The 25,891-nt window shown below is 36.4% G+C and overlaps 1 protein-coding gene and 3 pseudogenes across 2 annotated transcripts; 2 read left to right on the top strand and 2 right to left on the bottom strand.

Annotated features, from left to right (window-relative positions):
• Positions 1–210: 210 nt before the first annotated feature.
• LOC143561561 (aldehyde oxidase GLOX pseudogene) lies at positions 211–1,961 on the bottom strand (annotated as a pseudogene).
• Positions 1,962–3,666: 1,705 nt separating this feature from the next.
• LOC143561575 (mannosyl-oligosaccharide glucosidase GCS1-like) lies at positions 3,667–9,245 on the top strand (annotated as a pseudogene). Its single transcript, XR_013140329.1, has 21 exons — positions 3,667–3,997; positions 4,056–4,129; positions 4,816–5,067; positions 5,170–5,338; positions 5,429–5,515; positions 5,638–5,706; positions 6,096–6,192; positions 6,291–6,373; positions 6,496–6,603; positions 6,851–6,972; positions 7,063–7,170; positions 7,238–7,311; positions 7,400–7,525; positions 7,617–7,687; positions 7,824–7,973; positions 8,051–8,101; positions 8,214–8,386; positions 8,480–8,571; positions 8,661–8,770; positions 8,846–8,909; positions 8,999–9,245. The product of XR_013140329.1 is annotated as a mannosyl-oligosaccharide glucosidase GCS1-like (transcript).
• Positions 9,246–9,642: 397 nt separating this feature from the next.
• Positions 9,643–11,838, bottom strand: LOC143561560 (subtilisin-like protease pseudogene; annotated as a pseudogene).
• A 4,445-nt stretch (positions 11,839–16,283) lies between these two features.
• LOC143561559 (mitochondrial import receptor subunit TOM20-like) lies at positions 16,284–18,319 on the top strand. Its single transcript, XM_077049612.1, has 6 exons — positions 16,284–16,382; positions 17,111–17,198; positions 17,269–17,438; positions 17,506–17,553; positions 17,674–17,772; positions 18,209–18,319. The coding sequence occupies exons 1-6, from the start codon at positions 16,284–16,286 to the stop codon at positions 18,317–18,319; spliced, it is 615 nt and encodes a 204-aa protein (XP_076905727.1).
• Positions 18,320–25,891: the final 7,572 nt, after the last annotated feature.

Raw genomic sequence — 25,891 nt, 5'->3', positions numbered from 1 at the left:
CTACTCATACTATCCGGTAGAACCAGCCACCGTTGCTTGAGTGTTGTAGTTTCTCAAAATGACAAAACAACCCTTTGTTTTTGCTCAAATTACCAAGGTAAACATTCGTGTGACATGTATCATGTTTATGACTTAAAAACCAAAACAATCATCTTGTTAAGAACCCTTTTTCAATATGACAACATGAAGAGGAAGGGCATGATGGTAATTTCCTTATTGAACCTTTACCCACCTGCCCGGACTAGGTATACCTGCATGAATCAGATACAATAAGTAGTATCCGGGTGGTGCAATCTCAGCCGTTGATGGCCCGGACACCTCAATGCTGTAATAAGAGTTGGTAAATGACCCCTCTATAGATGTCACATTTCTAACTTCTTTTAACACCACCATTCTTTGATTCATTCCAAATGAATGTGTTGTGAATGATGGTGCTATTATCCTTACTGTTACCCTTGACATCCTTAAATACTTCAACACTGTAAATGTCACAATGAATGGTTTAGTGTACTCCATAACTTCACCATTCAAGCCCAAAATTTCGGGTCGGATTGGATCGTTCTCTTTAGCTATATAAGGCGGTAAAAAAGCTTCCAAACTTAGCTCTGTAGGGAATTCAACATTTGTGAAGTTATAAAACGGATTTGGGTTGCTTCCCGCTACTAAAACCCGTCCGTCAGTCACTAAAATAGCACCCGAGTTGTAAAGTCTAGGTCTAGAGGCCGGTTGCATCACTGAGAATCGGGTGTCTGGAGGCCCGCTCGGGTGGTAAATAACGGGCCGGGTCACTGGATCACGGGCGTTGTTCCATCCGGCTGTACCCGACCCTGCACCATTGATGATGATCATATCTCCATTTGGTAAAATGACCATATCGCCCATCGCCCGTGCAATGGGCATGGTCTCCATCTCCCAAACAGGATTCTCGTCCATCACTTTGATCCTACCACACGTAGGAAGTGCCCGAGCAAAACTATGGGCCCGTTTAATATCCGAAAAGGCATCACGTGGTGCACCACCACAGATCATCACTTCGGGTTCTACCAATTTGTTTTCGTCTAAAGGAAGCAAAACCGATGACCCTGAGTTCGGATAGTTTCGGGGATCTTCCCTGAGAATGGGTGGAAGGTGCTTGACCACCATGTTTTGCTTGTAATCGATCACAATAGACCGAACATTCACAAAAATAAACAAGTTTCCATCGGGTAACAAATGCACAAACGGGTAGAAGTTGTTCTCGCTAGCCTCGTTACTTGTATTTTTAAGAAAATCTACCAAGAAAGAAGAGTTATAGAAAGAGATCGAACTCGTGGGATAAAACTCGTAGCTAAATTGTAGTCTCCCACCAACGATAATAACCCGTCCATCGGGTAATATCTGATTTGTTGAAAACCATCTGGGTTCCGTGAGGTACCCAGAGTATTCGACCCAGTCACATGCTACATCGTTACAGGGAACCAGGGTTCGGACAGTATGGTCCCCATCATTGTAACCACCAGTCTGGACCAATGTCCCATCGGGTAAAACAGCACCAGATGAGCACCATGTATCCGTTCGTATCGATAGTGGTCGGAATGCGTTGGCCCGTATATCGTAGAGGATGGAGTGAGCAGTGCAGTCTCTTGGGAGCACATAATCAAAAGGATCATATCGACAACGGGGGAAAGGAAGAGTTATGTTTGAAGGACCAGCGTCGGTTCTATCAAACATAACCACTTTGTCGTTGTGTAAGAGTTGCAAATGCATCGGGGATATGCCGATGTTTTCATGCAACAGGCGCCACTCGCCATAGATGCCGGAGGTGTTTTGTGGGAGTAGGGGCTCGGTGGTTACTGGTGCAAATGTTAGCAGCATGATGAGGATAATGTCGGAGACCATTTTTGGTGGGAGGAAATTAAGTGATGTTTGTTAAGAAATTGGTGTGTTTTTAGTTTTTGGAGAGTGAGGTTGAGGAGTTATAGGCAGGCTAACAATATGTGTGTGATTCATAATGAATAATGATTACAAACATGAACAAAGTTATGACTTTTACTTCTCTATGCATGTGTGATTCTAATGCTACCATTGATCCAACCATGTATCTACCTTCAAATTCTTCACCATTATTTGAATCCAAATATTAAATTTAATGCAGCCCAAAGATTATAAAACTGATATTCAGAATAAAGTAATTTAGCTCTCTAAAAATAAATACAATACCCCATCCCATTTCCTTTCTTCACCATTTAAGTTCTATATGATGTGTTACGTAAAAAACACCACCTGGTGAGTAAAATGCAATTGAACCGAACACGATGTATTTGAATTAATATACCCTTAAACATTAACACCTGCGTACTTAATAAACAGGTTACATGACATGTTTAACACGATTAAATGCAATCAATTCAATAACATAAATAATATAAGTAGTCCAATAGAGTTTCTTCTCTATCGATTACAACTATAAGTCAAAACATATGCTCTTTTAGTAGCGTTTTTATAATTTGTTTTATGAGCTATGATGACGGGGATAAGTGGATCGTATAGACTCTAGTTCAACCACTAACATGCAAGGAACGATAAAAGATTGCTATCCACATCATGTAAGTACCATCCTCGCCTATTAGTCTACAGTTGATCTCTAAAATCTATATGTTTTCTATAATCTTTTTTCTTAAGATTCTAACACATAGGAATATGATGACGTACATTTTCTTATACGATTTCTATAAGACATATAGGTACACATATTAATATTACAGTTGGTAAGAGTTTTAGTGACGTATACCTTCCAAATATGTTGATTTTCCGCTCCCCTTATCAAAACTGAAAGTTAAATGAAGTCAAACAGGTTACGAACACCTTAAATACAAGTTTCAAGTTTCTCCTTATTTATTTTCAGCTTATTTTTTTCCCAACTCTGTCTGGTTTTTGGAATTGGAATAAAATTTTCAATAAAAAGTAACTAATAATTATAACTCTGTATAGTCTAGTTATCTTGAATACTGTCAATTGTATATATTATTTAAAGACAACTTATAAACTTTCAATCACTAGACTTTTGCCACTAAGAGTTTAATGCATATACTTTTTGGTCCATTAACTTTAATTTACATATTTAGTTTTGGTCTCTCAACTCTGATAATAAAACTTTTATTATAACGAGTCAAACCGATACAGAGTTCCTGCCACGTATCCGTCACAACACACACTAGTTTTCAAACATTGTAATGTGTTTAACCCTTTACCCGCCACATCTTTACACACGGTAGAGTTAGCCGCAATTTGTTTTTTCAGAGATAAACTGTCTGCGGACCACATCTGCAGATATCTGTAGAAGGAGAGGTGGACTACAGTCTGCACGAAGAAAACTGCTTGTTTTTTTTAATGGCTGTGGGGGGTGGAGGATAGGGGCCGATGGTGGGGTTGAAGGAGAGGAACATATACTATTTTATTTGAAGTCGGAAGTAGAGTTTGAAAGTAAGAGGTTAAAAGTCATTAGTCAAGATCTTTTAAAATAGGGGGACACAAACATTTTTTTTAATAAAAACAAATACAATTTAGATCACTAACCAAAAACAAACACCATCAGTCGTTAATGCCAAAACCAAATGGACACTTAAAAGGGCTAAATTCTGGGCCAAGGACAACTTAAGTGATCTCCGTTGACTTCTTACTCCCAGCTCCGGCTGGATGAACAGAACTTGACGCCACCGGAAACATGACCGGAAGCGATGGCCGGAAAACCGCACGAAACAGAGTGAAACCGTCTACCACTCCACCAGCCGAAGACCGTCACGGTAAACCCTTACGGCTACGGAAGGAACGAGGCAAAGATCAACTCCGCATTCTAGACGTTAATTTCATTCTCCTAGGGTTTATTACCGTAACCTCATTCGTCGCACTGCTTTTCGTCTTCCGTTACCTTCAGTCCTTCTCCGAAGAAGAATATGATAATCGATTGCCTAGGGTTATCACGCCTTTCCCTGGCCCCAAAGTCACTGACCTTGACATGGTACGGATTGATTATTTTCAATTGTGATATGTTAGTTTGATTGATTGAGTGTTTGCAGTTTCAAGGTGAGCAAAAGGAGAGCTTGTACTGGGGAACATATCGTCCTCAGGTCTATTTCGGCGTCCGTGCCAGGTAATTATATGTTCGAGTAATGTTTGCAATCAAAATTAGGGATGCAAACGAACCAAACAAAACCGAACGAAATTACATGTTTGTGAACAGTTCACCAACACAAACGGACGGAAGCAAATGAACACAAACAATGTTTTGTTTGATTTGGTTGACTGAGAATGGTCATTGTCAGCGGTTTGGTCCGGCTACCAAGTTTGTGCTGGTGCTTTCTAACATTTATATACGTATGTTAATTTTATGTAGTCACATACTACTCGTATATGTTTTTGTATTATAGTTAACAAATTTGCTTAACTCTATATAATAAGATTGGAAAAGTCATTGAAACGTATTAAAAACCTTTAATGAACAAAAAAACAGTAATGAACACATTACCGAACGTTCACGAACACCAATTGAACGAACATGGCCTCTGTTTGTGTTCGTTCATTTGGTTAATCGAACGAAATTCTTTGTTCATTCTCATTCATTTATTAAACGAACGATTATAAACGAACTTCCCGCTGAACAGTTCGCCAGTCATTCGGTTCGTTTATGGCCCTAATCAAAGTTGCAATTTCCTATAATAGATATTGAATCTGCTGAATCTATTAGTGTAAATCATTGTTAAATCAACTCTGAATAACAGGTATTTGAGTAGTTTTTGGGTTATATGCATGATGAATGATATCGGTTATACTTTCCAGGACTCCAGAATCATTGGTTGTTGGATTAATGTGGCTTGGTATAAAAGATGGTAGATATTTTATGAGGCATGTCTGCCAAGATGCAGATGACCTTCAAACATATGGTTGGAATAAACACAATGGCAGAGATTATGGACATCAGGTTTTAGTTGACCATGGATTGACATTGACTACAAGTTTCTTGAAATCGAAAGTGAATGGAAGTGGCTATGGAGGAGACTGGGCTGTTCAAGTTGGAGTGCAATATGAAAAGTATACGCGTTTCCTGTTTTTCCCTGAATTTGTTTTCTGTTAGCATGAATTAAAGTAGATGCTGTATTTACACCGTATGGTCATGGTTTGTTATTATTCCAGATTAAATGAAGATATGCCAGACTCGACACATATCTTCCTTTATGTGGCTGATGACGGTCAAAATGCTCTAAGCTTGGGTAGAAGTGTCTCGGATATATATGAGAAGTCTCTATTGGCATTTGGATCACGAGCTGATGTTGGTGATTGGGAGTTACATTTAAAATCAATGGTACTACCTTGGAATGTGTTTAATATTAATCATATTTTTTTTGGATTCATTAAGCAGAGGGTCAACTCTTCAAACCTTTTCCCTTTTCAGGATAATTTTGAAGTCCACCATGTTGGTCTGAAGACGCCTCACATTCACAATCTCTCTGATTTGGTTCAAGGAATTCTTGGACTACAAGTAACATGCTAATATTTGACCTTACATTATTTTTGTTTCTTGTAACTGTGAGAGTAAGAATATAAGCCGGCATATGCTTTGGTTCTGTTTGTGATAATATTGTGTCCCTTACGTTTTCATAGGTAAGAAACTTTGGCCATTTAGAGCTTCCAGACACATCTGATGATTCTCCCAACATTTTAGTTTATCAGGTGTGATTTAATTATTCTCCCAACATTTTATTATTATTATTATAATTATTATTAGCTTTTATATAGCTGTTAAACTGTGATCTTATTATTAATATTATTATAAGTAGTAGTAGTTTTTATATAACTGTTAAACTTTGATTTCCTTTATTTTGCTTCATACACATGTTCTTAGAGCCGAGGGTCTCTCTGGAAGCCACCTCTTTATTCCTTTGGATAGAGGTACGGTGTGCCTACATCCCACCCTCCCCAGACCCTACTTATAGCTTTGCTGTCGGTGGGATTTTACTGGGCATGATTGATTGATTGATTTAATTATTCACATATCTGTTTCTATGTGCGCTACTATCATCACCAGACAAATTATCAGCCTTTTACTTTTATCTTGGTAGATCACTGCTAGAACTCCTTTTAGAACAGATATTGCTTTTGTAACTGGAACTGATATTGATAGTGATAAAGTTGAAGAACGTGTTGACAGCCTCACAGGTGTTCATTTTCTGCATCTTAATAAAAAAAATTATAATATTTATTTGTCTTGGCGGGAAATAACAATTCCATTTTGTTTGTGTCTCTCATATATGTAGGTACATCATTGACTAGTCAACTTCATGAGAAGGAAATTGAATTTGATGATAAATTCAAGAAAATCTTTGATCCTTCGGATAAGGTATCCCTTAAGGATAGCTTCTGTACATACAGTCTTTTTTCGTTTTTAGTTTTATTTTTATTAACGTTTTGATGTTTATTTTCTATTTTAAGTGAGTCATTAATACAGAGTGCTGTTTACAGCTTGATTCAGAATCTGCGGAAGTTGGTAAGGCTGCTGTTGGAAATTTGTTAGGTGGAATTGGGTACTTCTATGGCCAATCAAAAATATTGTATCCACAGCCCTCGAAAGTAAGTTAGTCTATAACTTTTCTTACAAGTATGCATATTTAAAATGCTAATGAATCTGAATATTTTATCAAACTTTGTTCTTATCAAATATTCACACGTAGTCCACATATTTTCAAAATTATGTATTGCATGGATTTGAATATGTTTCACATTGTATTTAAATCCACCGTTTTCAATTTCTGTAATAATATTAATATCTATTTTGCGATTGTATACAAGCGAGCCAATAATTATATGTGTAATGCAGCATCGGTCTGATGGTGATTCTATATTATACTGGCACGCTGAGCTGTATACCGCTGTTCCAAGCCGCCCTTTTTTTCCTAGAGGATTCTTATGGGATGAGGGTTTTCATCAACTATTAATATGGTTTGTTCAATATATGCCAGCCTTCTGAATTTATTAAAATCTTTTTTCCTTCTAAATTGTTCCGATATTTATATATGTGAATATGGATAGGCGGTGGGATAAGCATATTTCCATGGATATCATCGGACACTGGTTAGATCTTATTAACATTGATGGTTGGATTCCTCGAGAGCAAATTTTAGGAGCTGAAGCTTTAAGGTAATATTAATCGGGATTAATGTATGTCGAGTTTCGGGCGAATCATCAATTTTATATCTATTTGCAGCAAGGTCCCTGAAGAATTTGTTACTCAGCGCCCAAGTAACGGAAATCCGCCAACATTATTCTTAGTTCTACAAGGTAAAGTTCATTTTTTTCCTTTTTTTTGTTTAGAAAAAGAAAACTCTCTTTAAGATAATTAATATGAAGTATGAATCTTGTTTTCCAGATCTGATTTGTGGTATGAAGAGAAACAAATTTTCTGCCACAGAAAGTAAAGATATCTCTGCTTTCTTTGAACGATCTTTTGGTCGTTTAGAAGCATGGTTTCAATGGTTTAATACCACACAATCAGGTAACAATGTAACATGGCAGTTAATATGTTATTTATTTTTAAAGTGATACAAAAATCTCATGAATATTAAATACACGCTTTTAAATAACAGGCAAGCATAGAAGTAGTTATTATTGGCATGGAAGAAAGGAGAGTCAGACCATCTTTGAACTAAATCCAAAGGTTATATTCTCATTTACATTTCTTTTAGATTTTCTTAATCAAATCATGTTTCTTGAGTTTAGTGCAAGTCTTGATATCAATATGTTATATTATATAGCATTAGACCAATTATTTTTATTCATTTCTGGCATTTCAGACATTATCTTCTGGTTTAGACGATTACCCACGCGCATCACACCCAACTGATGAAGAACGCCACCTGGATCTTAGATGTTGGATGCTTCTTGCAGCAGATTGCATGCAATCCATCTCAGAGCAGCTTGTGAACAAAAAGGAATCTTGGAAGGTAATGGTAACTTAAGAACCCATGCCAATAAATATCGACATAATCAATAATTAGAAATTAACAGAAAAATGCATCAGGCATATAAAGAGACAGCCGAGCTCCTTGCTGACTTTGATCTTCTTAATAAGGTCTGTTGCTTATTTGGTACCATAATTGATGGAATATTTGAAATTTTCATTTTTGAAAAAAAATTTCAGTACTTTTTATTCCCGTTTCTGATGTCTTTTGCTTGTTTCTCAGATGCATTTTGACGAAGATTATGGTGCTTAAGACGTCAACCAGTGGAGAAAAATAGCAACCTACCACCGAGTCTAGAGCTTGTTAGAGAAGTTCTAGAGGAACCAGCATTGAGATTTGTTCCACATGTTGGATATGTTAGTCTTTTCCCCTTCATATGGAAAATAATTCCATCTGTAAGTCCTATCAACTTAATATATAATATAATTTTCCTATAAATATAAAAAAGATAAAACAAATCTAGATCACTCACACATCTTGAGATGCAGACATCATGGATCCTAGAAAAACAGCTTGACTTCATTTCAAACACGAGTACCCTATGGACTAACTATGGATTACGCTCGCTCTCCAAAACAAGGTGAAGCAATCAAACAAACAGCTGATACCTTATGCTATGCATGACTGACACTGATGTTTTTTATTTATTTTTTCTTTATATTTTTGCAGCTCAATGTACATGAAACGAAATACAGAGCATGACCCACCTTATTGGAGAGGCCCAATTTGGATGAACATGAATTACTTAATTCTTTCATCACTGCATCACTATTCAAAAGGTATCAAATTTTCTCCATCTATTATTTTTAATCATAATGGGTTAAAAATGACGCCTCTAATTTTTACCGCTTTAGAGGAAGGACCATATAGAGAAAAAGCTGAGACAATATACAATAAGATGAGGGACAATCTGATTAGGTTTGTTTATTCAGCATTGTCGTTTCTAGTTCTTTTAGTTACTTGTGCTCTGTTCCCGAGCACTTACACTTCATCTGCGTATGCAACAGAAACGTGATGAAGAATTACAAGCAGACAGGATATTTATGGGAACAATATGATCAGAAGAAGGGCAATGGAAAAGGCGCGCACCCTTTTACTGGGTGGACTTCGCTAGTGGTTTTAATTATGGCGGAGTCATATAGTGAGTGTTAAGTTTAGTTGCAATTTTGACCTTTATAGAAGTTGGTATCTGTGACGCTTATCTGGACCTGTAATCTTTATGGTATTCGGAAAGCTGATACTTTAAAAACCTACAAAATAGTTAAGTTTTTAAAATAAGTCCATTGATAATTTGATATACTTTAGTACAAGATGATTGAACTTTAAGGGTGATCTTTATTTTTGGTTTGAAATCATGAAACCACCCAAATCAGCATCAGCTTGGCTTTGCAGTTGGGGTTTCAGAAAAGTTTTAAGTCGATTGGTTAGGAGTTTTTGAATCACATTGAATGGTTTGGTTAATTGTTTATGCTCGTAGTCGTTCAAAATAATAATAAACCGAAACTGAGCCTAGAACTTTAGGCTGTTTTAACATACGAAAACATGCATTGGCATTGCTTTTATTTCTTCCAATCATGTTACTTGTTTATATATAAAAGCATATATAGATGTGAATGTTATACAAGATGCAGACACAGCAATATTTGGATCTTCATTCAAACTTGAATGAAAATGGGGTTCGAACTGTATACGTATCAGATTCATCTACCCACGTCATATGCCCTTGCCCGTACAGACCATTCCCCTTATCATTAGCGTCACGACTAAATGTTACCTTGTATGTTCTCTTTTGCTTCACCGCTGTGAAGCTCATAATACCCTCATCATTATGAATCACGATCTTCATACTTACACTCTCTGGTAAAGAGACGTCCCTGACGCTGTACCTCGAGTTTGCCAAACCAACATTAGTCACTGTCCTTGAGTATGTTTTGCTGTCACCTCTTTTTAGAGACACAGCGAAAGAAGGATAATTGAGCTGGGCCTCGGGTATGGATTTTGAGCAACTGGCTTTCTTTTTAATGATGGTTTCAATTTGTTTGGGCGTATAGCCTAACCCACAAAGATAAGGAATGTAGTCTTCGGGTTGGATGTCAAAAACAAGGCCTGGCTCATGGGCTTTTGTTGGGTTTACGTGACCAGAGCCGACGGCGAATACATCAGCAGGAAGCCCTCTTTCGTCTACAATGGGCTCCCGTTTTCGGTTTACTTGACTAGCCATGGTCATAATTGCGGACTTGATAACAGCAGGTGACCATTCAGGATGCGCGCTTTTAAGCAACGCGCCTATGCCTGCAAGATGAGGGCAAGACATCGATGTACCTGCTATGACGTTAAATGTTGCTTTGGTTCTTGTTTGGTTATCGACTGACCTGCTCCATGCTGCAAGAATATCCACACCGGGCCCAGTAATGTCTGGCTTTAAGATTCCAGGACTTGCAAAGTTGGGCCCTCTTGAAGAGAAAGAAGTAATCTCTGGATCTGATTTCAGCCCGACCACAGTTCCATCAGAACGGATGGTTGCAATGGGAAAAGACGTTAAGTTCATATACTTCTTAATGTCAACACCTTCCTTGTAACCCACATATGATGCCGGCAGAACATGAGCGTCTGCTGTTATACTCTCACCGTTATAAATGTCGTTAGCAATAATTATGGCAGCTCCTCCTGCCTCCTTAACTAAAGTTCCCTTATAAACATTACTACTGGTTTCATCATAATCACACAACACTATCTTCCCCTTAACATCAATTTGGTCCAGCGACCCTTCATTGTACCCACATTCTGGGGGATAAATAAGAGGCCAAAGCTTCTGGTCGAAATTCATTGGTTGGTATAAGGATTCACCATGAAGTCTCATCTCGTTTCCAAGAACAACTGTTGTCCTGAATCTTCTATCGATTGTACTGGCCCCAACCGTAAGGATCCATGGGGCCTCATTTGATAACGATACACTCTGCGGCCCAGAATTACCTGCTGAACAACTCACAAAGATCCCTTTCTGCACAGCACTGAAGGCGGCAACTGCCATAATATCATCATGAAAGGGCAAGGACATCCCACCAAGTGAAAGAGACATCACATTAACACCATCTTCAATAGCTGCATCCATGCCCGCTAAGACATCACTGCCATCACAACCGGAGGGCGTACATACTTTGTAAGTGGCTACGTGCGCCAATGGTGCCATCCCACTCGCAGTTCCGTTCCCCAATCCGAAAACATTTGCGTTTTCTACCAAATTCCCTGCAGCGGTACTTGAAGTGTGTGTCCCGTGGCCTTGCTCATCTACCGGAGAACTTCCATTAACAAAGTTTCTAATTCCGATCAGCTTGTTATTACAGCCTGCCACTTCACATTTACCCTTCCATGTTGACGGTGGAGGGGGGACGCCATCATCGTTAAACGAGGGATGACCTGGAGTAACTCCAGTGTCTATAAGACCAATTATGACTCCCTTCCCATAGTTTGAGCGTTTCCACAACCCTGAGTTTTGGTGCAAGCCCAGAAAGTTAGGTGTACGAGTTGTGTGTAACTGATACACACTTTGAGGCCTTATGGATAAAACTCCACTCAATCGCTCCATCATCTGTGCTTGATCTGCTGTCATTTTAGCAGCAAATCCCATGATCACGTGATGGTATTTGTGAACCATCTCTGGTTTCTCATTTGATCGCGCAGCTACTTTAAACAAAAACGAGTTATACCATTCTTCAATGTTTCGGACCTGGACTGAAGGTGAACTTAAGTGAACAATGTAGGTTTTGAGGTCAGTGGCTTTGGTGGGGAGTACATTGAAAAGGGTGGAGCAAGTGAGAAGTAACACTAGACCAATCGTTGGCAACATTTGTATCTCGAATGTTTATGGTGACTGAAGGTTTAATTTGTGGATCTATATATCATTGAGGCAAGAGGGAGCTTGGTGTATAATCAACAACATTTCATAATACGCTCACTCAATCGCCTAGAATTAGGAAAGCAGTTTTCATATTGCTATGTTTGCGGCTTCTCTATTCCTACAAGTTTCCCTTCATCTAAAAGAAGGATTAAACCCCATGAAAGTTTGTTAGTTATCACAGTGCTATATCTTGCTTTTAAGACAAGGAAAATTAATTTACCACCAACACATTTCTTATTGTTTTTAGGACTATCCCGTAAACAATCGCGTTGAGTTTGTTTTGTGCAGAATCTTAGCCAGTTAGACATACATGTAGTCGTTGCTATTACTGAAGGTTTTCTTTATCTACAAGATTTTTTTCATCATAAAACGAAATCGCTTACTTGGATTTATTAGAAGATAATTACAATTTGTTTTGCTATGCATTCTGTTTCTTTCTTAATATAGAAATTTGTTGAACTGTTATGGGTCCTAGCATTCTTTTGTAGGTAAAATCAGTTACATATAATCCAATGGTAGATAGATACAAGAAATATATGTTAGGCAAAATTTTGTGATGACCGTTTGTTGGTCGATAATACATTAGTGACGATATTAAATCGACCCTAGAGTTTAATCGCAAACACGAATCAGTGACAAACTAAAAGATGGTCATTACGTGCTCAATGCGAAAAAGAGAGCCTTCATCGTAGTCTTTGTGTCTGGTTATATATTTTTTGGTCCTGGTGTTAATATTATGTGAATTAGTGAACACAAATAGCCATTGCTTAGAGCCTATTTCGTCACCAATTATTAAAAGAAATATGTAACCAGATTTTGATGATTATTAGAAACCAGGCTAGAATTTGCAAGGGGAATGAAGTCAGAAATTGGGGGTGTTATGTGACCGTCTATTTTCAATTAGACACACAGATGCCGGTTGTTCAAATTTCGGTTATTAACTGTAATGGGTTATCAGTCAACGGTAAAAACCAGTTATAAGCGTAACCGATTTTTGGGCTTGAAAACACTGGCCTGCCTACCCATTTTTGGTTGTTAACCTAACCGGTTAACCTATACAAGTTAAAATAACATGTTTTAATTAAAAATAAATAAATAAATAAATTTGTAACTACTAATACGTATAATAACCTCACTTTATTAAACTAAAAAATAAAATTAACAAGCGTTGGTAAATATAAAACACAAACAACAATACATGTTATTTAATGATATATAATCATCGTTATTTGTTGTCTTCGACTTTAGAGCCCGCTCCAGAGCCGCCATTTTCGTTTTTTGGTTTCACTGCCTTGTAATATTTTGTTAAATGAGCTCGCAAGATAGAGGACATGGCTTTGAGGAACGCTCTACAATTTTTGCAACGAGCTAGCCATTGTTTTATCGTTTGACGTCTGGCATGAGACACAAATCAAACTTTGTGAAGATTTCGAGGTTTCTCTTGGTTTTGGGTGTCAAAACAACAAAGTGTTCATTTGCCATTTGAGCTTTTTGTGTTGCAACTTGAGAAGGTTGAGTGGTTTGCGTTTTAGAGAGTTTTTGAGAGAGAGAGAGAGAGAGAGAGAGAGAGAGAGAGAGAGAGAGAGAGAGAGAGAGAGAGAGAGCAGTGTAATCAATTCTATACATTCAATACGTATTTATATCAACTTAGGGGTTAAAATGGTTAATAACCGATTCCAATGGCTAGAAACAGCTATATTGCCATTAGAAAGCGGTCAAAAGGATAAAAAACTAATCGGTCTCAATTAACCGGTTATTAACCTATTAAAATTAACTGGTTTCGGTTAACCCGTTAGAGTTCATTAATGTATAATTGTATTATTAACTGGTTTCTTCAATACTGGTTATTAACAGGTTTTGGTTTCAGATTGGTTTAGATTTGCTTAACCGGTTAGGATTTGCACCTCTATTTTCTATTTTCAAGTACATTAGGTCTCCTTTATGTTAGACTTGGGCCTTCATAGTCTATTCATGGGCTGGACCGCTGATGTTTATGTTCATGAATTAGAGTGTTGTCTTATTTGGTTTACTGTGGGCAGAAAAAGAAATTTGCTATTGGATTTCAGTTTGTAGCTCAGTAGCTCTCTCAATTAGAGGCGCACATCCAAATTGATTAACCGATTACTAACTGGTTTCTACACGGAAAAAACCGACGGTTAGTAACCAATTTTTCATTTGGTCCCAGAACTGGTTACTAATCGGTTACAAAACTGACTTAAGGTTTTAAAATATTTTTTTTTAAATCGGTTTCTTTCTTGGTTATTTACCCGTTAACCGGTTCAGTTATACTCATAACCGATTATGTCGGTTAGGGTGTGAAAGGGCAGCCAAAGGCATCTTGGCTAAATGGCATGAATAACTTTTGGTTTTATCGATTTTGAATTAGAATGATATGGAAAATAAATTTATTTATATTTATATATATGTAAAGTGATTATTAGATAAAAAGACATAAATTCCCCTTATTTAAAGCTAAAAAACTAATGGAGTTAACGACTTGGATGCAATTGGCAAGAAGTAGGAAACCTTGATGGTCCAGTTGCAAAAAAGAAAAATTTTGGATGAAAATCGCATAATTGATTAAACCCTAGGGATGATTTTGTCACTTTACTCTTATAACAAAATAGGTGAATATCAATATAAATCAGAGAAATACATTTTGAAATAATAAATTATTCTAAAATTGTTAATCGTTAATTAAAAAAAATGATATTTGCTCTTTAATATTATAGAAAATGAATAATGTTTTATTTTTTTTAAGTCAAAATCGGCCCAAGTTCACCGACTAGATGCGATTTGACTGAGGCTGACCACATTTGATCGATTCTTAGTAACTAGGCAGACTTAAAGAAACTCGTCTCGGCAACATACCTTTTAGCGAGTACTCGGCCTTGTAAATCTACTTTTACAACATTGGTCTTAACTAGCGGGTTATTTATAGCATGAAAGTATATTCCTTTGAGTTTTGTTAAAGATTTAAACAAGTAAAGTTTCACATGTTATAAATAAAAAATAGGACTCGTTGTGTGAAACAAAATTAGTGGCTGAAGAAACACAAATCCGAACTTACGTTTACCCCAGATGTGAGTCTACTGAACAGCGATGAGGTCAGATCCAAGCTAACGGCCTGCAAAACAGATCACCGTGAGTCTCGTTACGGGAAGGACACGATGGGGGGTCTTTCTGTAACCACCCTCCGGCGTGAGAATAAGTACTGTCCTGATTGGAATAATCAACGAAAGTACAAGTGTATTGCGTACGGCTTAAGAGTGTGAATGAATACCCGAAGTAGATGAAGTCGGTATTTATAGCCGGAAGGTGAGGGAAGGTGATTGGTGGAGTTGTCACTATCATAATATTCCTTTCTCAACTGAATGGACACGTGTCGAGCCACTATTGGATATGACAGGCTGGACCCGTCCGTTATTGTGCACGTCGTGAGACGTCCACTACGTGTCCAGGTGTCATCTTCCCATTGGTCGATGTCGCTATCATGTGGTTATGGATGAATCTTCTAGAAATAGTTTGTTACAATTGCTCTTCCATATCACGTGGGGATCACATGTGTGACGAGTCCCTTGAGTTGCTTGCGGGTTCCCCCCGTGGATGCTCATTGGTAATCCGCAGATTACTATGGGGTCCCGCAAAGCATGTTTCCGGAACTATGGACCACTTGGCTGGTCTCGTGCAGACTACAAGTGTTTGCCCATGTGTTCCTCTCGCGGATGTTTATTGACGATCCGTGGCTTGAGTATGGGTCCGCGATGGATTAAGGGCCCGCGGGTAGCTTTTACTACCCTACCTCTATAGTGGCTTTATGCCCTGCAAATTGCAACGGTGACGCGATGCAGATTTGGTTGGTGTCTGTTTGGCTTGTAAAGGTATTAGTACCTGCATGCATATGTTATGACAACCGGAAAAGAAAAACTAAAAAACAAAGTCATAATATTACCAAAATGATACCTACACGTGTTTGGTTCATTGTGATGACAACTAGGGTTTGTGAATCGTAACGTAATGTTTATAATTAGTTATTATGATAAAATAAAAACAAACATGTAAAAAAGTTTTAAAAAAACTTAAAAAGAGGAGATATACATAACAAAACCATTCATTTATTTAAAAAAAATGTAAATCTTTTTATATTTAGGAATGATGTTTTAGAATCAACATCGTTTCTTAAAGTTTTTATACATAAAAAAACTGTTTTACAACTATTGTAATATGCATGGACTATTTACTTTTACATATATAATATAATTCACTCGCCGACATCTAATTCTAAAACTGTAATCTATAAATTAACCATCTCTGTCTGTTTTCGTCTTAAATTAAATTAAAATAAGTTGTGATAAACCCTAAAGTGTTGATCAAGAATTAATCATCGATTACGAATGGATCCAAGTCAACTTGATTTAGAAAGGATCATGATCTTCGAGCATGTTCGTATCACTGCCGAGGCTGCATACAAAAGGAACCCTTACGACGCAGATGTAACTTTCTTAAATCTTAACTACCAACTTATTGCACTTTTATTATCAATTGTTTCTGTCTGATTATGTTGTTGTTAACTATGCTATTAGTTTGGTCATTGTAGTACGTAACATGATCATGAATTAATGCTTGTATCTGAATAATATTGTTTACCCTTTTCTTTTCATATACATATTTTCTAAATCCTTATGAGAAAATACAAAATAATAAATTGTAGAAAGAGTAGTGCTTACATCGAGAAGGCAAGCTACGTGCGGTAGCCCTTCTTGGATAACCAAACTACGTCTTTTAAAAATTATATTCATAGAACTCGGAGCCATAACGCTACTATTCATGACCCGTTTGACTCGACTAAGCAGATCGTGTAAGGAACCCTAAAGTATCACATGGGCCGGTTGTCAAGACATGATTTATTGTGTTTGATCACTTTGCATGAAGTTGCTTTTTACACATCCTGACGCACTATGAATACAATATTCACAATACTGCCCAAGCCCAAACCTCTGTTAGATCCACACAAGCGTAGCCCACAAGAGGGTAAACCTCTGTTAGATCCACACACGCGTGTTTCATAACTGAGACCAATTTTGATCTTCTAGGTCAAATTGACTGTTATTTTCCCCATTTTTAAGATGGTTTGCCATGATTACTTTCTTTGTATTGTTAATTAATTTGGTGAAACAAATCAGTTGTTAATACTTAGTACATGACTATTAATTTGTGACAGAATTTGACAAAATGGGGTGAAGCTCTCCTAGAATTATCACAATTATTACAATTTGGAGATTTAAATGAATCCAAGAATATGATCCAAGGTACTGTTTGAATAATTTGAATATTAATATAAGCAGCAATTACTAAGCTTGTTTATGTTGATTATTTTAGATGCTATTTCTAAACTGGATGAGGCTTTGTCTATCAACCCTGTGAAACACGAGGCTTTGTGGTGCTTAGGAAACGCGTACACTGCGAATGGATTTTTTAACCTCGATCATGATGAGGCTCAGGTTCAATTCGAACAAGCAGCCGAATGTTTCCTAAAGGCAGTGGATGAGGTATTATTAATATTATTTGTTTGCTTTAATCTCACAAATAATGATTGGTTGTTTGGTTGCATATCAGTGTCCAGGGAATGAACATTATAGACAATCTTTGGTTAATTCTTCTAAGGTACTTACCTTCACTAATAGCTTTTTGCTGGATAAAGAGTTGGTAACTCTTTCTTGATTTTTTTAGCTCTATGAGTTACTTTTGCAGAGTTTTTTAAATTCTCCATTGAAAACCTTGCAGGCACCTGAATTGCACAACGAGTTCGTCAAACAAGGCGTGTTTAATCAAACCCAACAGTCCTCGGGTGGAGGATCCGCTGCTGCATCAAAAACAAAGGTTGTACTTTCTTTTTGTATTAATTGTTTAAAGGTTCAAAATTTTGAACCGTTTGCTTTAAATAGGTTGATCTGTGCTTTGTTTTTTTTTTAATCTCAAACGGGTCAATTATAACAACCTAAGCTAAATGGAGAATCAGGTCAAAATCTATTTTTAATGCCTAAAACCAAAAATCTTAGATTACTATTGTAATACTATTGTTTTTGTTATCATAACTAATACATTATTATTTATAAATCTTTTATTTCAAACAAGTTGAAAGAATGGAAGCTGCCCAAAATCTATTTACTATTTTTAATGCCTAAAACCACAAACCTTAGATTAATATTGTTCTAGTATTGTTTTTGTTAGCATAAATAATACATTTATTATTTGTAAGTCTTTTATGAGAAGAGAATTAAAAGTGTTAGCTGATCAATATTGTTGTTATGTGTTACAGAAATCAAAAACAAAGAACAGTGATTTGAAGTATGATATATGTGGGTGGGTAATTCTTGCAGTTGGAATTATTACATGGCTAAGTATGGCTAAATCTCATATGCCACAGTAAGGATTACTTTTTGTTCCATTTGTACGTTCGGAGTTTTTTACATTAGATAAGAATGCAATTGTTATTAGACTATTTATATCTATATATGGCTAATATCTGAGCAGTTGCTGTGTCTTTTGAGAGGCTATACTGCATCATGTTAATCATAAATGTGCAGGATTTAATAGTAGCACAGTCTAATTAAAAAAACTCAGGGCTCCGAAAAAACAAAAAAACTTTTGGGCCGAAGCTGAAAACTTTTTTGGGCCTTGAGTAAAAGAAGTATGTTGTTGGGTTTAAACAGTCAAATTTTTATATGGGCTTATTTGGTTATAATTTGGGTTGCGTAAAAAACTTTTGTATAAAAAAAGAATTATACATGTCTCAAGTGAGGGTAGAACCCACAACCTCTTGATTGTGAGTAATACCTATTTGCCACTAGACCAAGCAAAGGATTACATAAATATGTTTAAACATTAAATATACATATTGTTTTTAATAAAAATACATATAATTTTTTTCAAAAAAAAAAAATTCGGACCTAGCGGGGTGTTGGGCCTGTGGCCGTCGATCACCTAGCCACACCCATGGGTCGTGCATGTGAGGAGAGAGGGAGAATATAGAAAAGAAATGGTATTTTTTTTGGGAAAGTGTCATCTGGTGTACAAAAAACACTTTTTTTAAGATAAGTAACTTTGTCCATCTTTAAATTTGTATTATGTGCTTAAAAATTTGAAAAATTCTTAAAATCTACTGTCTTAATTTGCCTATTACTTGTGTATTATATATAGTAGTATAGATATAGATAATTACTAGACAAATAACTAAATAATATATTTTATATTGATATATAAAAAAATTATAAATATGTAACCATGTAATTAAAAGATAAAACAATTATATAATATACCCAGTAAAGCTTGATTCGAGTTTGAGCTTGAGCTTAAGATATAGTCCATTCTTTCGCAAAAACTCCTTCCCACCTCTCCTACACATCACTTCCTTTTTTATCCATGTCACCCCCTCAGCCCCTCTCTTCAAAAACACACTTAAATATATCTATTAATGATGCTCTAAGATTTAAGATTAAGAGGCTGTTTGGGATTGAGTTTGGGATTGACTTATTGGTTTTTTAAAAGCCAGATAGTCACAAAAGCTGTTTTAAATTCTGACAATTATAAAACTGTTTTTTATTTTGACTTTTTGAAAATGATTAAAAATTTGTTTTCCAAAAGCCAAAAAACCCTGAATTTTTAAATAAATTTTGTCTTTCTGAATATAAAATTACCAATGTACCTCACTCGTTACTCTACATGTAGAGGCTGTTTGGGATTTGGCTATTTAACTCCAAAATTGCATATTGACCAATGACTTTTACAAAGAGTTATAAAAAATGTTTAAATTACCTTTTGTGGTCAGAAAAGTGAATAAATTAATAAGTTGCTTTTTAAAAATGATATTCTTATAGATTTAAAACTATTTGCTAGTTTTACATATAATATTATATACTTAACAAATTTTTTATGACAAAAATTATAATTAAAAAAATTACAAAATATAAAATATAAATTTCTTTTATGAATTCTATAATTTCTTGATTAGACCATAATTATATTACATTCATACAAATTGCCAATAATTCGTTTAAAAAATCCAAAATGATGTCATCGTACATTCATCCCTACGATTCCATTATATCTTGCACAATAATATCTCTTATTGCTGCCATATGCAAATCATCATTATTCGTACGACGTGTACCTGGACCTTCTTCATAAACTTCATTTACTAGTGCCACCTTCTGCAGGATTCTTGTTGTGCCCTATTAAATGCTTCATCAAACTTACTAGCCTTTCTAGTAAAGTAATTGACCGCCATCGCTATCACAATACTCACTTGGTGCTCGTACTCGTAATTAACATGCGTATCTCTCGATAACGCCTACCTAGCTTTCCATACTCAAAAAATTTGTCCAATGATATTTCGGCATGCTCCTCAAGGACCCAAAAGAGACATTTAACTATCACCACTCATCAGTGCTAAGTATCATTTAACGGAATTTTGGATTGTGGAAAATTAGCTAGGTGGGCGTTATCGATAGATATGCATGTTAATTACAAGTACGAGCACCAAGTAATTTTACGAGCACCAAGTAAGTATTGTGATAGTCGGACTTGTACCGGTCACCACCAAATCGTCCACGTATACTCCAACAACTTGCAAGTCATTACCGTGATGTGTAGATGGCTTGCTCATGGAGACATCTTTTGAAACCAAACCTTTTCAATGTTGCATCCAGTTTGGTGTTCCAAGCACGTGGTGCCTGTCGTAACCCATATAACGCCTTCGACAAACGGTATACTTTGTGTTCAGCCCCTCCTTTCACAAACCCTTCCGGTTGACAAACGTACACCTCCTCCTTGAGATCACCATGTAAAAACGCCGATTTTACATCTAGATGGTGAACTTGCCAACCCTCGAGCGCGGCTATTGCCAAAATCAACCTCACCGTCTCGATCCGAGCAACCGGGGCAAACACTTCGTCAAAATCGACTCCATGTTGCTGAATATAACCCTTCGCTACGAGACGGGCCTTGTATTTATTAATAGTACCGTCTGGGTTTCTTTTTACCTTGTATACCCATTTTACCCCTATCGCTGTGTGCCCCTTTGGAAGATTGGTCAACTTCCATGTACCGTTTTTCTCAATCGAACACAACTCACTCTTCATGGCATTTACCCAGTTTAGATCATCCTTAGCATCAGCAAACTTTGTTGGTTCATCATCATCAACCAACAACAACTCATAATCTTCACCCCGATTAACCCCATCTTCGATAACGAAATCTCTTAGCCGTGTCGGTACCGAGTGTGCACGGGCTAATCGCCTTAATGGAACTACTTCAGCTGCTTTATTATGACTTGTACTGGGCTGACCTGTTTCGATTTGGGCCTGCGGGACATGTTTCGGTTGGGCTTGTGGGCCCGTTTCATGTTCCGGAATATTATGGGTACTCGTACCTGAGTTGGGCTCCGATGCAGCCCCATCCGACTCAGGTTGCTCACTACTGATGTCGAACTCGACAATCAAGTCTTCGGGTTCTAATGTAGATCCGTTAACCTCCCATGACCAACTCCTTTTTTCAAAAAATTCCACCGTTCTTCTCACGCATATTTTCCGCTGAACCGGGTCGTACATACGATAGGCTTTTGAACCTGGTTCGGTCCCAAAATATACCATAGGACGGCTGCGGTCGTCAAGCTTTTGCTGGTTAACTTTCGGTTTAGATGCAAACCCCACACAACCAAACACAAGCAGATGCTCAATGTTCGGTTTTACTCCAACTAGGGCTTCATGTGGAGTTTTAGAAACAACTGGTTTTGTGGGACTTCGGTTTTAAACATAAACCGCATGTTTTGCCGCATCTCCCCAAAACTTCTTTGGTACTTTCAGGTCGAGGCAAAGTGCCCAAACTCATCACACCGAAAACATTGCACCTCAGATCGATCCTTCTTACACTTTTTTTGGTCATCAGGTCGGTTTTGACTAGGATTACCCGAACCTCGTCCTTGTCCTCCACCTCGGCCTCGCCCACGGCCTCGGGTGGCCTGACTTTCACGACCACACCCCTAAACTGATCATAGGAGCGACTCTTACTCGATTCAGCTTTGGTGAACATTAATTTGCTTTGGTTTTCTACTTTGTCATCTTCGTCTTTTATTCGTTCTTCATACGCCTTAAGAAGACCTACAACATCATCAAAACCAATAGTTTTTAAATCAACTACCTGTTCAATTGAAGCCACCATGTGAATGAACCGAGCCCTTGGTAACCCATTCAGAAACTTTTTAACCAGATTCGTTTCTTCAATAACAGAACCAGGCGCGACTGCTTTAGAAGCAAACCCGGATATCTCCGAAGCGAACTCATCAATCGTACTAGTCTCCTTCATCTTTAAGTTCTCAAGATCTGACATTAACGTTTGTAGTCTCGCCTCTCTCACCCGGTCCGCCTCGAGATGACGAGATTTAATTGCATCCCACATCTCCTTAGCGGTTTCATTATTTCCAACCTGCATAATCTGCCCTTCCGGTAAAGCTTGAAATAAAAGAGCAATTGCCATATTATTCTTTTTCACATCTCTACTCGTCCCTGGATCAATCATATCCCACACCCCATGCACATTGAAAATAGCTTTCATGCGTATGGACCATACGGTATAGTTGGTCTTGTTGAGCATCGGACATTGAAGTGAAACAGAATTACCTTCCTTTGTTGGTGGCGGCGCGTTGTCTGCCATCACCCCGCGTTTTCTTTGACGGCTGTAATACAAAGGTGTACCCAGAACTTTGATTTCAGCCAACAACCTCGAACCCGAGAACTTTCCCAAGTATGCTTGATCGATAACCCTAGAAGCCGCCTTGTACCTCTTCGGTCTTCCCTGCCAACGATCCGAACAGCTTCTTCACAGGTCCTTGAACGATTCCGATCTGATACCAATTCAAGTTTGAATTGATATCAAAAGACAAAAAAACAAGAACGTAGATAACTCCCATTGCTTTATTAATGAAGGAAAATATAGGCTCAAAAAACCCTGATTACAAAGACTGTATCTAAAACCATAACTTGGCTATGAGATCTTATAATAATAATCCTTGCTAACCCTAACTTAGTCAACAAGAAATTACAATTAATATAACCCAACCCATTTAGAATTTGACCTCATCGCCTCTTTCCCTCGGGCCGACCCCACACGGGCCGTATACAGAAATTAAACCCAACAGAACCTAGTCTTGCCCATGTTCTTAATGCACACAATATGAGTCTTGGAAGCACGTACATAAGCTCAACTTAATAAATAACCCCCACATACATTTAGTGGTGAACGATCAAATAACCAATCATGTACGGTCCGTTAAAGGATAAGCTACGCACAAGCACCCAACATGATGGTTAAATAATATTTTTTTTTTTTGCTAACATTTCACTACAACGCATAGCCTAACTTGCTATGCGTGTAAAATTTGGTTTAAAAGTATACATTTCAACAAATTCTATATAACTATATTCCAACGTGTAGACAAGTCTTAGAAATCGGTACAGTCGCACAAACTCATTCTCTATAAAACTGAATAATCTATGATACTTTTCATTGATTCTAAGCCTTATATTAATCAACCATATATAATACTCAAGTAACACGGTAAATGATATGGTGTCCTATCCACATCTTAAGTAAACCGTACATTTAACTTGTTAGGTTTTACATAAAAGACTAGGGAAACATAATAAGCAGTTGATCCAAAAGTTAGCACTTTTACTTGACCTGTTGGAAAAGGGAAAACCTATGAAAAAAAAAAAAAAACTTCAAATGGACATAACTTAAGCTATATATGGTGTTATGGCTTCATAACGATCGAGGAATTAAGTCTTGACGAGCTGGATCATGCTGCAATTTAACCTAGTTGGTAGACCTGAATTCCTTAATTAAAGCGTTGATTTTGTCAATCAAGATTTCCTCAATGACGTTAATCTTCAATTCTATAATTTTTTAGCCTAAAACACGTAAGTAGTTGATCGACATGATTTATGTATCTATTTATGGTTTTAATTTCAAGTTTTATAAATCAACTAGCTTTTGAACCCGTATATTATACAGGATTTGTCAAATAATAAAAATAAATAAGATTTATTATTTGAAAGAAATGAACAAAATTAAAAATAAAAAGAAAATAAAATATATTATAAATAATAAGAAGTCTAAAATCTCAAATTTACAAATTCAAAAAAATCTCTTTATATGCAGCATTGACAAAATTGTTTTGACCCATTACCCATGGATAACTACGATGAATGAGCTGAGAGATTAGAAAATTAAAAGAAAAATTATAACATACTTGTCAAAATTGTTTTGACCCGTGACATATGGATATGAAGGATAAATAAAATGAGAAATTATAGAATTATATAGGAAATTATAACTCATTTGTCAAAATTATTTTGACCCATGACTCATTTATAGCTAAAATGAATGAGATTAGATTAAAGAATTATAAAAGGAAATTATAACCCATTTGTTAAAATGGTTTTGCCCCATAACCCATGAATATGTAGGATGAATGAGAAGAGAGATTAGACCAAGAATAAATGTGAGATTGCCACATCATCTTCATTATTTTCTTTTATTAGTATAGTTTGGGATCTATTAAAAGATACCCTTGTAATTTGTTTATTTCTTCCCTATTTTATCATAGTTTATTAAGAGTATTTCTTTATTTGTTATTTGTGTTTCCGCTCTATATCAAAACGCCGTGTACTTATCTTGAAAAATTCAAAGTCGTATAAACAATAAAAAAACATGTATGACGTAAATATGAGCACGTTGCATAATGTAAGACCACATCTATGGAGTACATGTGGATTCACTTCGCACATTTCTCCACTTGGTTTATAGATTTTTCATGTTAGGACTTTTAGCATGACGCATGACACGTTTATCACACCCTTAAATTTTAACTAACAAGGTTTTATCGAGAGGCGCGTGACTTACTAATTATGTGAGAAAATGCATTTATAGTGTAAGTTAGAATCTAGCCACCTGTCATATTAAACATCCATTAATAACGTACAAATCCTATTTAAGAATTTTTAACATGACGTATGACACGGTAACATAACGTATGCCTATTGCATGTTGTATGACCACATTTAAGCATTGCATGTAGAATCACTTTCACATATAATTTTCAAGTGTCGTGACTTTTCAACATGACGTGTAATATGGCTTCCATGCATTATGTTAAAAACATATGAAATGCAGTTGTTTGAAAAAAATATATATATATTAAATACAGCTGTTTGAAAAAAAAAACATATAAAATACATGTCACGGATTACACCACTATCTAGTTCTTTACTACGGATCTTAAATTTATAAAGCTTCAATGTTTTGGGGGCATAAACCACACACCATCCTCAAACTAAAATCATAAATACCCAACTAATGATACTATCAATGCCTTCATTTCACTCAAAATGGTGGCTCAGAAACTCTCTACTGAACCACAATATACATGAACTAGGATAGAGCCCGTATGATACACGGGTAGTTAAAAACAACAAAAAAGTTAATTTAGTAATCTACATGATAATATACGTTATTTATAAGATATTAATAATGATAAACAAAATTCTACAATTCATAAATCTATAAAAGCATCTTTGAATACAACATTGGATATTAACTTAATTGTTTAATGATTTTCTAGTATTAATTATAAGTGAATTAACAATATATCATTTATAAGCCAAGAAATTCAACACAATAACTATTTAAGTGCAGTTGGTAAGCATCTTTAGTTTGAAACATGAGGTCTTGGGTTTGATACTTGTATCACACAATAATTTATTTTCCAAATTTTACAAAAGAACCCGGGTCATGGGTTATAACATAACTAAACGGGTTCATGTGAAAAAATCATGTTGTTTTAGCATATAGTTAGATTAGATGCATACTTTTACCTAAAAAGCATAAAACAGATTTATCCCACTGAAGCACACGTTTAGCTTATTACACAAGGACCGAATTTGCT

The sequence above is a fragment of the Bidens hawaiensis genome, unplaced genomic scaffold (genome assembly GCF_021521415.1).
Source record: "Bidens hawaiensis isolate Kalapana, Puna unplaced genomic scaffold, B.hawaiensis_p1.1 tig00020713_1, whole genome shotgun sequence".
In the NCBI taxonomy this organism is placed as follows: Eukaryota; Viridiplantae; Streptophyta; class Magnoliopsida; order Asterales; family Asteraceae; genus Bidens; species Bidens hawaiensis.
The sequence above is the reverse complement of the archived record's forward strand: the minus strand, read 5'-3'. Positions and strand labels throughout refer to the sequence as shown.